At 52.9% G+C, this 13,806-nt stretch overlaps 5 protein-coding genes across 5 annotated transcripts; 2 read left to right on the top strand and 3 right to left on the bottom strand.

Annotated features, from left to right (window-relative positions):
- Nucleotides 1-262: 262 nt before the first annotated feature.
- G647_07268 (uncharacterized protein) lies at nt 263-2,112 on the bottom strand (the record flags this gene model as incomplete). Its single annotated transcript, XM_008731584.1, has 5 exons — nt 263-477; nt 566-667; nt 727-1,349; nt 1,407-1,929; nt 1,995-2,112. The coding sequence occupies 5 exons, from the start codon at nt 2,110-2,112 to the stop codon at nt 263-265; spliced, it is 1,581 nt and encodes a 526-aa protein (XP_008729806.1).
- A 1,327-nt stretch (nt 2,113-3,439) lies between these two features.
- G647_07267 (uncharacterized protein) lies at nt 3,440-5,770 on the bottom strand (the record flags this gene model as incomplete). Its single annotated transcript, XM_008731583.1, has 1 exon — nt 3,440-5,770. One exon carries the CDS (start codon nt 5,768-5,770, stop codon nt 3,440-3,442), a length of 2,331 nt encoding a protein of 776 aa, XP_008729805.1.
- A 2,037-nt stretch (nt 5,771-7,807) lies between these two features.
- Nucleotides 7,808-8,688, top strand: G647_07266 (uncharacterized protein; the record flags this gene model as incomplete). Its single annotated transcript, XM_008731582.1, has 3 exons — nt 7,808-7,886; nt 7,969-8,270; nt 8,323-8,688. The coding sequence occupies 3 exons, from the start codon at nt 7,808-7,810 to the stop codon at nt 8,686-8,688; spliced, it is 747 nt and encodes a 248-aa protein (XP_008729804.1).
- Nucleotides 8,689-8,913: 225 nt separating this feature from the next.
- G647_07265 (uncharacterized protein) lies at nt 8,914-9,893 on the bottom strand (the record flags this gene model as incomplete). Its single annotated transcript, XM_008731581.1, has 3 exons — nt 8,914-9,204; nt 9,257-9,483; nt 9,641-9,893. 3 exons carry the CDS (start codon nt 9,891-9,893, stop codon nt 8,914-8,916), a joined length of 771 nt encoding a protein of 256 aa, XP_008729803.1.
- An 878-nt stretch (nt 9,894-10,771) lies between these two features.
- Nucleotides 10,772-12,777, top strand: G647_07264 (uncharacterized protein; the record flags this gene model as incomplete). The annotated part of the gene is made up of 2 exons (XM_008731580.1): nt 10,772-11,314; nt 11,419-12,777. 2 exons carry the CDS (start codon nt 10,772-10,774, stop codon nt 12,775-12,777), a joined length of 1,902 nt encoding a protein of 633 aa, XP_008729802.1.
- Nucleotides 12,778-13,806: the final 1,029 nt, after the last annotated feature.

The following is a 13,806-nucleotide window of genomic DNA, read 5'->3' as shown; positions in this document are numbered from 1 at the left end:
CGGCGATGGTGGGCAGCCTAAAGAGGTGGATAACAGGCGCCCTTTCTTGAGAACGGAGAGTCGTGCAACTTGATATTATCATGCCGTACGTACATAGCATCAAGGTCAATGCCGTCCATATGTATGGACCATATATTTCCCGAGGACAGTCATGTTGGTAACCACGGACCCACAGCCTGGCCCATCAGCTCACGATCACTGACACTGTCGTACGCTGCTCTCTCTTAAAGTCCATCCCCTCGCAAGCCGTGTCTACTTCTTTCTACACTTTGCTCGCACTTGTGTCTTCTACCGTCTCGACCACCACGTGGTGCTTGCCCTCGAGGCCGGCATCCTTCAATGCCACCTCCTTGGCCCGCTCAGAACTGACGCACTGGTATTTCTTAAAGTTGCGCACAGAGACGTTATTTTGGAAGAGTTCGTCCAGTTCTTCGAGCGTCCGGTCTTTCATTTCGGGGAGCAGGAAGAAGAAGAACACTAACGTTGCCAATAGTCAGCATATCGGCTCGGAACGTGGGCTAGAGAGGAGACGGGGTCCCCGAATGGAGAGTTGGCTGCAACGTACGGAACACGCAAAAGTTCGAACCTGCCCAGACAAACGCATACTTGCCACCCCAGTTGAGTTCGTCTGGGTTGATGAAATATGGTGCGGTGTAGCTGGTGAGCCCTGCAAGGTCAATTAGTCAGTCGTCATCATCCTCGCGCGCAGGACGAGAAACGACGTACAGTTGAAGAAGTAGTTGATGCCCGTGCACACGCCGATGGTCAATACTCGCAGTCTGGAGCTGCAGACCTCAGTTGCGACTGGCCAACTCAGTGTGCCGGAGAACCCGTTGTAGAAGAAGCCGTAGAGAACCATGAACGCGACAATGGCCGAGCCGGCGGGTTTCGAGGTTCCGCCCGTGACATATGCAACACCGATGGCCAGCATGCACAGAGACGCCATCGCCGAGCCAAAGAGCATCGACGTTCTCCGTCCAATGACCTTGGTGGTGAAATACAGGCCGATGAGCACGCCGGCAAAGCTACCACAGGTCGAAATGATCGAAGCCTCGAATGGTTTGTCCACACCAGCGATCTGGAAGAAGAAGGTACCATACCCGATGATCAGCCATAGTCCGGCGGCCGAATGGGACATGACGGTGCCGAGGCAGATGATTGTCCTTCGTCGGTCGGAGCCCTTGAACATGTCGAGGTAAGAAGCCGACGAGGCGAGTTCTTTCTCTTCTTCGATACCGCGAGCCATCTCGACGTACTCCTCGTTGAGGAATTCGGGGGTAAGAGAACTGCCGCGGAGCCGATCGAGAGCGCGTCTGGCTTGTTCAGGTCTGTTGTGGAAGAGTAGCCATCTAGCGCGCTGTCAGTCGTGCGTCTCCCAGAAGCATGTGCTTTCGCCGACGACGTACCTGGGTGACTCCGGGACGAAGAACATAAACACACTCAACAGCGCAGGCACGGCAAACATGCTCGCCAGTGGAATCTGGTAGCACAATTTGTTGAGATGCTGTTTGGAGTAGTTGTCTGCAACAGCTCCCAGCACGGAACCGATGTTGACCCAGACACCGAAAAACGAGACGAGAAGGCCTCGCATATGTGCAGGCGCCACTTCAGCAACATAGATATTGGCGAAGGTGATGAAGTAGCCATTGGCCAGACCGATCAGTGCTCTGCCAGCATACAATCCACCGATATTTGTTGTTCCGACCTGAACTCCGGCAGCGATGAAGTTGATCAAGGAGGCCACCCAAATGCCTTCTCGACGGCCGAAATATTTTGCAAATGGCGCTGTGATGAACACGCCGACAATTGTGCCGACGTTGATGAGGGACGTCATCAATTGTTGCGTTTGCGTATGGATACTCCATCCGCTCGCCGACTCTGGATTCCTATAGCCGAAGATCTCCAGGAACCCGATCATTGCTTGAAAGCCTATAACTCTGAATTAGGCCTGCATGGATTCCTGCGATGGTCGCTGTCCACATGAGGAGACTCACCGCCCACAGTTGCTGTATCAAAGCCATATTGGCAATTTGCCATCGATACAGCTAGGCATATAAGAAGACATTTCAGGTTTGCCCTGATAGGCGTCTTTCTCTCCTCACTGATACCCATGGTTGTCTCTTCTGAAGCTGAGCTGGCGATCTACAGGTAGTACTGCTCGCCCTGAATCTGCACAAAGAAGAGTCCTCCAGCAGTCTTTCGACGCTGCGAAAAGGGCGATCTTCACACACTTATAGCCATTGCCCTGTTGCGCCCGAGGTTGGGTCCAATGTGGATGTACGCATCTTCCCCACAATATGGGGCATTTGGAGGTTGGTGCGCATGTACCTGGGGTCCATCCTGGGGAAGCGACAACATTGGATGTATATCAGAACCCTGAAAGGGCAAGAGGCTACTATGTGGCACACATCCTTGGCTGAGGAGCTTCTCTTGAACTTCGTGCAATCCAATTCGTGGATATACGACTCCTCACGAATACCAAGAAAATAAGGGCGGAAGCTCCATAAGACTGACTTGCCGGACGCATTGCCAAGACGTCTTACAACGCTTGTCCAACGGGAATGTGCCGTGCCAACCGTGGCGACGCCCTGTCTATGTCCTTTAGGTATGTCGGCCGGCTGGTTCCCAATAGATTGGCCCCGCAGATTAGTGTGTATTAAACCAACCTGGAGGTGTGCGGCCATTCTTCAATGTCCGAGTCTTTTAGGTGTTTGCGCGGCGCGAAACGCTATAATACTGTCGAGGCTCTGGTGCGTGGGACTGATCGCGTTAGCAGATCATCTTGGCTTTGAGCCGAGCCGAGGAAGCAGGATCTCAATGCTGACCAAAGGCTGCGTTGCCAGAGGTGCCCCGTAGTCCGTGCTCTCTCAGCAGTTCATGCTCAGGGCTGGCAGCAAGTGGTATTCCTTCAGGGCATGTATATATCCGAACCGTCCCCTGAGAGGACTAGTCGCCACAGAAGGTGAAGCATATCCTCTGTATCCTCCATCGAGGCTGGCAGGAGTCCAGGGAGGAAGTAGCCTCGGTACCGAAGGTAAATAGCAACCCACGTGGGGAACCTTAACTATTTGCTCGTGCAGACCCTCACAGCCCCAGCAGTGGAAGACGGTCTTGAACACTATCGCAGATTGGATCCCTGCCCAGATTGGCGGGTTGTACCCAGTACTCTGGTACACGATATACACAGTAGTACCGGTGGAGGGTTAGTCGGAGGCGGGTGAGCAGGGCGGAATGTGGAGGAAGGTTTCTCTCCGACATCACCAAAGTTATCGCAATCTCGAGGTTTCTCCCAGCTGCGACAAGCTCTGGCCCTCCTCCTCGTGGTCCTTTGACCAGAGTCCATACTCTGCACAAGCCTTTGAAACAAAGCAGGAAGCTATGCGATGCCGATTATGTTCAGAGAGCAGGGATTCTTGAGCCGAGAGTGGCCACATGGAAATCATAGTCTCGACCGTCGTCTGTGCTCCTTCACCGGGTCCGGCTGAGACTGAATTAAGGTATGCTTGTCGTCAACGAATATCTGCTGATTGAGCCTTGCGGCCAGAGAAAGCACACGTATTGAGACAGCTGCTTCGTCGCGTCTGTTCTTACCTTCACGCCGATACTGTGCAATCTTCTCGATGAAGTCCCACAGGCGTCCCGATGGCCTCAATTCGCCCGAAGAGGCATCCCTTTCGGGCGTCCACTCGGGAGCCAGTCGGACTGTGGACTTGTTCCTCGCGTCCGGAGCCTTTGCAACCTGAATAATTCCTTCCTCCTGGAATCGGCTGTAGGCATTTTTGAGGGCTTCTTTGTTGACCGCCTCAAAATAAGACAAATCACCTTGATGGTACAGGGTACGACCGGCAAGCTGCGCCATATCTTGAGCCTTTTGCATCTCGATCCAACCAGCAGACGACCCAGCTGGGGGTGCCAAAGCCAGTAAGGACACTGCCCCCAGCCATGCGGCGTCGACGAAAGGCCAGATAAGGAAGCAATACAGGTCATAATTCTCTCGGCCTGACCTCCGCTCTGCATCTGACAAGCCGATCATTGTCTCACCGCTCTCAGTTGCAGCTAAGACGTCGTCTCGTACCAGGCCATGCATGGCTTCCTCGAGGTTATATTGTAAACCCTGTCCAGCCGGGAAGATAAATTCGCCTCTGAAGAGCTGGGAAAGAAAGGTGACTTTGTCGATCAATTCAGCCTCACTCATGCGCTCATTGGCACTCCCTCCCCCTTGCTTGACCTTGCTGTACAAGGCAGCCGCGATGAGGGCCTCAGAGATGAAGAGGTGGATGGTCATGTTCCTGTAGAACGAGAGCTGAAAACGATCAACCGCGTAATATGTCTCTTCGGCCAGGCCGTCCACAGTGCCGACGAGCTTTGGACCCAGTACGTCCAAAGCTCGTTCAGCTACATATGACGTGCTCATTCCCTTGAAGTCCGCGACCTTCCCGCCTTTCAACTTGATCCTTTTGGCGAGCCAGTCGACCCGCCTTATGAGCTCGGACTTCCCAATGCCGCGTCCACGAATCGTAAGCAGAACAGTCCCGACCAAGGCAGTGGGCATGACGACTGAAGCCGCGTTAATATCAGAAAGTACCCGGTAACCGAGAGTTCGAAGCAGCCGGGTTCTGCTAGTCGCATCCTGGAAGACACCCGTATCAAGGGCTTGCCGTGCCTGTTGCACTTTGATGAAGTCCTTGAGACTCCACGGTTCATGAAATCTGCAGTCGATGCGGCCAAGATTCAACGACAACACGGAGGATGCTGAGATTAGGTCTGCGAGATTCTCTTTCCGTTTCGGCTTCCCAAGCAACTCGTTGACGTAGGAGTCAACCTCTATAACCTTGTCGTACTGCAGAGAGACCGGGCATATCCAAGCATCCTCCGTTCGGCCCGAGAGTATGGAGTCAAGGATGAAGCTGAGGAATCCAAATTTCGGGCCCAGGAGCTTCCCAGTGCGACTCCTGCCTCCCTCAATAAAGCACTCTAGATTATACCCTTGCTGGAGCATGGAATCGAGGTAGGCTTGAACCAAAGTTGTGTATAGCTGGTCATTTGCAAAACTTCTCCTAATCCACATGGCGCCACAGCTTTGGAGAAAACTGCCAAGGATCGGGATGTTGAGGTTGTCGCCCGCTACGACGACTGGTAGCGTGAGACCTAGACGATAGCAGACCAACTGCAAAGTGACATAGTCGACATGGCTCGTATGGCGGGGTAGGAAAATAATAGACTGATTCTGTTTGGCTGCTAGCGTTGCAACGTCTCGCAATCTTTTGACCTCCGACTCTGAGACATGAATTGCGCTGTATGCTCGGGTGAGCAGTTGGGTGGCTCCGTAGAAAGCTGCACGAATGTAGGGCTTGCTCTCCATTTTGCAGACCATTTTATCCAACATATCGGCCGTAATCTCCAACAGTTGCGATGTGATCTCATGCCTTCGTCTCTCCCGATCGGAGAGGTATGTCGGGCTTGCCCTGTCAAGCAGGTGTTCTTTTTCCTCGACCTTCAAGCGTTGCTCTGTCAAATCGACCACTTTCTGTCGCAGAAGTGGAGAGGACATTGTGGCCGCTTTGATCTTGGCCGTGTAGCCAGAATAGAAAACAGGCTGTCCGATGGGTCTGTCGTATGCACGCCATCCGACGCCTCGAACGAAGAGTGAAATCTCGTGGGCAAAGTTGAAAGGATTGGCGCGGAAACGCTGCATTCGCGTGAGGATGCTGTGATCGGTCGACTCATCTTGGGAGGCGCCCTCGCCCTCAGGGCGGACAATGTCAACCATTGAGGGGGACCGACAATTCGCAAGTCGTAGAGGGCTGGATGGGCGCGACGTGCCAGCGAACGAGTGACTGACGAGTGACTGCACCTCTCAACACTCGAACTTACCGAGGACTTGGAGAAGGTGCCCCATGTTTTACGATGCACCCACCCACCAGATGCACGTCACGGCTTATGTCAGCGAGAACCTCAGCCTCGCGCAGCCTCGTGGATGGGGGTCCTGCGTCACATTCGGCCTTGTCCGCGTCTATTTCCTCGATCGAAGAATGGCTGTCTCCTTTGTCGAATAACTAGGCTGGAGATGACATCCGCAATTCGCCGCTTCAACGAACTCCGTAGCCACGAGTAATGCACGTTCCGTGCATATATGGATCCGGAGAGCATTCAGGCAGCCTACCTCGTACGATCTGCCCAGACTTGCCGACCCCTACCCACAGTTGACGTATGTCGCTTGGGGAGCGAACTCTGACGTAGTCTATCATGTGCGGTTCTTGACTGGACGATTGACATCTATCGCAAGCTGTTACATGATATCTGTTATCCCCCTCACCCCTTAGTATCATTACACGCCGGCGAAATATTTCCATAACATATCGAACAGATCTTAGTTGCTGAACAACAATGTCATCACTCACGAGCCAAGAGGGCAAAAGAGACAACCCGCCAGGTCAGAGCTCGTCAGGGGAGCATAGTAGCAATGTGGGAGAACGATATCTAGGGGGTGCAGACGGCGGTGGCGGCCAAAAGGCAAGTAATGCACAGCCAAAGCGATTTATTTATCCCGCGAGACCCTTTATATCAGCTGCACATGTGACCAAAGGCACCCAGAAGGCCCATTTAATAAGCCAGATGCAATTCGTGACCGTCATGTTTTCTACCTAGGCTAGGTCGAAATTTTATTTGTTTTCAGTAGCCACTATCTGACGCTCTTCGATACCAGACATCCAACCATGACAAAGCGACATCTTCCAGCGAAACATCAAGAACGTCTGATCCGCTGAAGGGGTTAGGATCTTCTGACGAAGGCGGAGGCGCTGTCGGTGCAAATACCGCTGCGGGCGAGTTCGCTGGAGAAGGCCCGACTGGAGACACTCAGACCCAGCGATCGCTCGCGGAAGGCGCACCACGTGGTTGATCTTCTGAGCGATGACGAATTCTCATGTTGTGATAGACAATTGACCCAAGCTAGCTGGTCGAACTGTCATGCTTCGCCCTGGGAGCATACTGTACGACGGTAGGAGTGGTCGTCAATGACTCGAACGGGGTTAATGCTCCGCGAACAGATCGGTGCCGTGCTTTAAGTCTCCGTGGTGAAATACACCTCATGGATACCCACTCTCCTCAGGGTTCAATCATTTTATCCAAGCATGCTCTTCGCAGATTTGAATTTTCGAAAGTAGGGGAAACCGTTTCCTGGAATCAGTCCCCATTATCAAAGACGGTCATGGCTGAGTTTTCCTCTGTGCCAAGACGCAAGTGGGAGGATTAGTATGTCAGCCTCAAATGCACTTGAAGTGTCACATTCGATGGTGGCTTTACCTTGAACACGGATATCTCGTATCAAGACATCGACGTTAAGGTGTTCACAGGACTTCAAGGCCTCTTCGGAGACGAGGGAAATACCAGGATGAAAATGCGGTCATTACCCGTGAGATTCGGGAAAACTACGCATAATAGGCTAAGAGCAGTTTCAAGGCAATAGGGCTACCATGGTTCGAAAAGCCAAAGGTTCGATAATGGCTTATGGCTCAGAAGCAATCACCAGCATATCTAGCTGAGCTCTCGTGAGTAGACATCAGGGAAAACTTACTAGAGGAAGGGCAAAGACGGAGAAGATTCAAGGATAGTTGAAAGCCGCAGCCTTGGCAGGCACAACTCTGGACGACGAGGCTGCGCGTCGTCAGCCAATTACATCTCAGTCGCAAAATTATTGTGAATCCATGTCAACGCAACTTCTCTGCACACGACCACCCGGACATGTATCTTGCATGGTGCTGAGGTAGAAAACAACACAGTATCACGATCGCCGGTATTTCCAGCCATGAGGCTCACGGCTGAGCTCATCCACAACTCCCTCTCCTACCTAAACCCACTGAAGGAACGGGAACTTGACCTCCGAGGTATGTCTGAGAAGAGCAGATGCTACACTTTGATTCAAGGGCATAGTTGACCACACATCCTGTCTTTTTGCGGATCTTACAGGCCATAAAATTCCTACCATCGAAAACCTGGGTGTCGCAGGCTCGCAGGATGCCATCGATTTTACTGACAACGACGTTACCACCCTCACCAACTTCCCCCTGTCCCCACGATTAAACACGTTGCTGTGCGCGCGGAATCGAATACAGAATGTGGATAAGAGAATAGCGGAACAGTTGCCGAATCTCACCACCCTGGTCTTGACGAACAACCATGTCAGGGAGTTGGCTGATCTGGAGGGGTTGAGCGGCTGCGGAGCGTTGACTCATTTGAGTCTTCTGGAAAATCCGGTAACGAAGAAGGAGGTGAGTGTAGCCTAGACTTGTGATGGACAAGAGGCTAACGTTTGGCCTTTAGCATTACAGACTCTACCTGATATGGTCAATACCATCACTTCGTTTCCTCGATTTTCAGAAAGTGAAGGACGTGGAGAGAAAACAGACGCAGGAACTGTTTGGCACAGCGGAAGCACCCACAGAGTTGGCGGCGAAGATCAAGGGGGTGAAGAGTCGGACATTCGACGTTTCGTCGGTCGGTGCCAACGGCGAGGCTGCCCGTTCCCAGAAAGGCGTCCGGACGAAGTTGACCGAGTCGGAAAAGAGGAGGGTGGAACACATGATTCAAAACGCCAAAAGCTTCCAGGAGATTGAAAGAATCGAAAAGGACTTGGCTGAGGGTAGGATACCTGCTGGTGCAGCGGATGCTGACAGGATGGTCTCATAGGCTGTAATGTGGACAGTACGCCGTGAACATGAGTGTGGCAGGCCTTCTGCGCATCGACGGGCTGTGTAACGGCAAGTCCACGGCACGAACTTGGCCCGAACCCTTGTAGAAGCTCATGTTTCTATATCCAAGAGCGCCCTACGTCTATCGGCGATGCAAACGTGCTTGAAGTGGTCGATTCCCGCCGTACAAATCAGATTCCCGGAAAATGCCCTGGACAGCCTACTATGGCTCCAACAAGAACTTCAAAAACGCTTGACTGACAATCAGGCCGTCATGCGGCTGGTCTACTTTGCCCATATGTTCCTTGTAAGCCTTGTCGTCGAAGATACCAGTCGCGTGCCGGGTGTCAATGATCTCGGTCATGATTTCCCGGTTGAACTCGGGGTGCCCTTGCGTGGTCATGAGTCGTCTCGGCGAATACATGCCTTGGACCTTGCAGACCGGAGAGGAGCCTAGTTCTTCGACGCCTTCGGGGTAATAGAAGACGCAATCGCGATGCATCTGGTGTATTCGCTGTGAAACAGTCAGGAACCTCGTGGCCAGCCCAATCTGCACAGAAACTTACCAGCTTGTCGACGCCAAACAACTCTTTCCCTCTCTCAGACAGCTGGACATCGTTTACTGCCGCCTCCCAGCCATCAGGGTTCCGTCCGACCTTTGCCTTCAGTGCCCGGCCGACGATCTGGTGCCCGAAGCAAACGCCTATTACTCGTACATTCGTTTCTGACAAGATCTTTGCTGTGTAATCGACGAGCTTGTTGATCCATGGTGTATCAGCGAACGAGTCGTGCTCTATACTCGGGTATCGGTGTTAGCTGTTGTTCTGCGCACAGTACGTCCAGCCGTCACTTGTCAATCTGTACAAAGACAGTGTTGACACATCTCCCTGTCGCATGCCGTGTCCATGGGCCGAAATCGCTCATCCGCCAACAAGGACAATACCACTCACTTGAGCCGGTGATAAGAATGGCATCAATGTCCCCGGGATCCGGGTACTTGTCAGGATCCAATTCAACCTGCCAGAACGAAAACTCCAGGCCGCTCTCTGGGTCCAAGTCCGGTCGATTTAATGCTTTTGCCCCTGACCTGAGCAAGAATTCAAATACACCACCATACCCCTCGAATCTTTTCTTCGTCTCTGGCAACGGCGTGTCGCACTCGAGGACCGCAATGCGCAGTCCGCGCTGGAGTTTAAGATTCATTCTGGCCCACGCTGCGCAGCACTGACAGCCAGGCACTCGATCCAGAAGCAAGGGTTATCCCACGGGGAGCCACATACAATGTCCGCAACAAGGTGACGGCGGAGATTTCGGTGTCGACGACTGATAGATAGCACGTCATTCGTGTCATTCATGTCACTAACAGCGAAACTGCTTTGACACCGTGTGTCATTTGATCGACAATTGTCTCCCGCCGCACAAATCCGCTTTATCAGCGTTTCCGTCTTCTTCACATGTCTCCTTGCATTCCTCTCATCCAAATTGCTCCCACATCTAATTAGCTAAGCTCATAACAGCCTCGTCAGATCGTCTGGGCTTCGCTTGGCGATCGACATCAAGGGCGATACCGCGTCCTTTGATTATTGAATACGAGCAGCCACCACTCCAAGCCTCGGAACAGCCGTCAGGCCTGCATATCCTGGTAGTCAGCCATGTACGACGTTTACGCAGCAACGTCATCACAGAAGGTACTTCTGAGATGAGAAACGCGTTTCCTGGCCGCCGGATTACCCGTCTGACTATCTTGTGCGAGGGTACCAGACCTTGAGCTATTATTCCAGTAATCCGCCTGAGCACCACATGGGGCATGGTCAGCATTTTATTATATTCAGCCTTGTTCCCTATTGCCGACCTCACGAGACCCTGGACCCGGGCTCGCCTCTCATCATTGAGGATCACCTGTGGCACAGCAACTTCGTACTGAAGTCCCCATATGACGTCTGACTCACCATTGGACGTCAGTATATACACCAAAAGCCCTGGGCAAAATATATCCTCAACGCAGGAGATACATTCACGCCCAACTGCCTCACCATCCCCGCGAGACTAAAGGTGTCCACAACAAGTCCCTGGTTGACCCGATGACGGCGTCCGGTTCATACGTCGGAGCCGATGTGATCGAGCCCGCTTCGCCTCACGCAACGGAAACCACGACTCTGCTCCCCAAGAGCGATATTGGAAAACCTCGCGATGTACCCTACCGGGATGTCATTTCAGGGCCTCGATTCCATTTTCTGTTCTGGAGCATCATATTCGGCTGCACCATTGCATTCTTCGACACCACGCTGATGGCTTCGTCCCACCCTGTCATTACCTCCTATTTCAACGCGTCAAATGCAGCCTCTTGGCTTAGCACTGTCTTCTACTTGACTTCAACTGTGTTTCAGCCAGTTTTCGGCCGCGTTTCGGACAATATCGGGCGGCGACCCGTGCTGCTTTTTGTCATTGTCATGTTCTTCACTAGTACGGCTTGGTGTGGTGCTGCTGGTGACATTGGCGGGTTCATCGCAGCAAGAGCCGTCAGCGGAATAGGCGCTGGTGGTGTGGTGTCGCTTGCCTCGATTTTGACAAGTGATATGGTCAAAATCGAATACAGAGGCATCTATCAAAGCTATTATAATCTGGTGAGTAGGCGCGTGAGGGCCCATATCACACATTTATAACGCTTTTCCGCGATTTTCTGCTCGCATCCATGTCGGCATCTTTCACTAATACGTACTTCTTGCAGGCATATGGCGTGGGAAACGGACTCGGTGCCGCTTTAGGCGGCTTCCTGTGCGACAAGCTTGGCTGGCGGGCGGCGTTCTATGTGCAGTTACCTTTTATTGCTGTGTACGGGGTCCTGGCAGTCCTCTCGTGCCCTGACAACCTAGGACCCAATCTTGCGAAGACTCAGGGCAAGACCATCCGTGAAGGGTTCAAGAGCTTCGACGCCTATGGTACGGTTGGTATGATTCTGACTGTGTCGGGCCTCATTCTTGGAGTCAACTTGGGCGGCAACGTCTTTTCGTGGACGCATCCATTCGTTATCAGCAGTCTGGTGGTGGCTGTCATTGCAGGCATTGGGCTGGTGTTGGTGGAGCGCAAGGCTGAACGGCCTATCCTACCGCTCAGACTCTTCACGACCACGCCGGTTGCGAATGTCATTGGCAGCAATTTCGTCGCTTCCATGACTGTCAACGCTGTATTGTTCAACGTCCCACTCTATCTGCAAGCCGTCCGGCAAACATCGCCGACGACCTCTGGCTTCTATCTCTTCCCTCCTTTGGTCGGGGCCAGCATCACTGCCATCGCGGTGGGGTTCTACATTACACTCACGAGACGGTTGAAGCCGCCCATGATTGTGGGCTCAATATCAGCATTAGGTGGCGCCGTGGCTGTGACCTGTTTGTCGGCTGACACGCCGGCCAGACTCGTCCCCTGGCTGATCCCGTTCGTCTCAATCGGTCAAGGAGCCTTTTTCCCGGCCGCGACGATTGCAGTCCTCGCTCTGAACAGTCAAGAAGACCAAGCCGTGGCGACCACAACACTGGGCCTCGTCCGCAGTCTCGGTTCAATCCTAGGAGTAGCCCTGAGCAGCTGGGTCCTTCAGAACGCGCTCCCGATCTACCTGAACAAGTACGTCACGGCCGCGGATCCCACCAGGAAAGAACACATCATCCGGACCGTCCGAGAATCGATCCAATCCATCCGACGTCTTGACCCAGTCCACAAGAAACAAGTCATCACCGCCTACGCCTCGAGCCTGAGAGCGACCTTTATTGTGGCCATAGTGTTCGCCACGATCTCCGCGCTGCTGATCTTGCCTGCCCATTTACCAAGGCTACAGAGGCAAGAAGACATGGACGACCCGGAAGACGGCGTCTACCTGCCGGGCGATGAGCCCAGCAATGGGACGACTTCCATCGTGGAAGACAGTGATGCGGAGGACGACGAAGAACAAGCTCTGCTGGTGACACCATCGCGGACTATCACGCGCACAATCACAGGCGGCACAAATCACAGCCGCACCAGAACGCTGAGCAGACACTCCACGTCGTTTGGAGAACCAATCGAGAGGAGAGCAAGCTTCGACACGAGTTTCTAGAGGAACGTAGACAGAGGGTATCATGTCCATGTCCACAATCGACACGGAGGATGGAAAAGACGGTTGGCCGGCCAGCCAGCGTCACACGAGTCATGAGTACGGAGTACAATGGTTATTTCCTCCGCAGGCTTCGGAGGACTTTGACCACACACGAGCAGATCACTCAATGTATACCTACGGAGTACGGAGGACAGGATCTAATACTGTACCCCGTACGAACGTACGTACAGTGTAGAGTCCAGCCATTTGAATTTGAATCTGGAAGGATTCTGACTCTGACTCTGATTCTTGGAGAAAGAAAAAGTCCACTCGCCTCACCTCGCCTTGTCCAGGGCTACCACTCGTTTCTACTAAATGGGGATTTATTATTCTGGCAGAGTACGGAGTATTCAGTACAAGTAGGGTGTACCGAGTAGTGTAGACGCACGCCGTTCTCCAGTCCAGTCCAGTCCGACACCTGGCCTGGATTTCTGTATATCTTGGAGGTCTCCGTACTGGCACTGGAGGGGACGTAGGTGGAGTAGGTTATCATATATTGTAGTGAAGACGCGATACTGTGTATGGGAACCGGGGAGCCCATGGCTCCATTTGTAGGCTCAGGCTCAGGCTCAGGCTCAGGCTCAGGTTCAAGCTCCTGAGATTATATGCGAGGGATCAGTGACCACGGCAACCATTCCGGAAATGCCAGGGAATCTGGTAGAAGATGGGTTCGAATATGTATGAATCTATGTTTCGAGATGCAGGACATCCAACGTCGGGGTCTCCAATAAATACGAGTACATACTTAGTTACTGTGCTTGCCTCAGGTACGGAGTACTTGCCGATGTAATTGTCGAACGCCCACAGCGTCAAACATGACGCCCTCCGCACGTTCACGGCAGGGCGGACACCATTGGGCAACAGATCCTCCTTGATCAGACGGCATCGAGCACTTTTGAAACGAAGCAGGCAGGCGGGCGTTCACCTAGGCTTCTAAAGGTAGATCACAACGGATCTTGATCTGCCGTTCCTGTCGAGATTTTAGCTTGA

This window comes from Cladophialophora carrionii (genome assembly GCF_000365165.1).
Source record: "Cladophialophora carrionii CBS 160.54 unplaced genomic scaffold supercont1.6, whole genome shotgun sequence".
Classification (NCBI taxonomy): Eukaryota; Fungi; Ascomycota; class Eurotiomycetes; order Chaetothyriales; family Herpotrichiellaceae; genus Cladophialophora; species Cladophialophora carrionii.
Note: the sequence above shows the minus strand (reverse complement) of the source record. Positions and strands in the feature narration are given on the sequence as shown.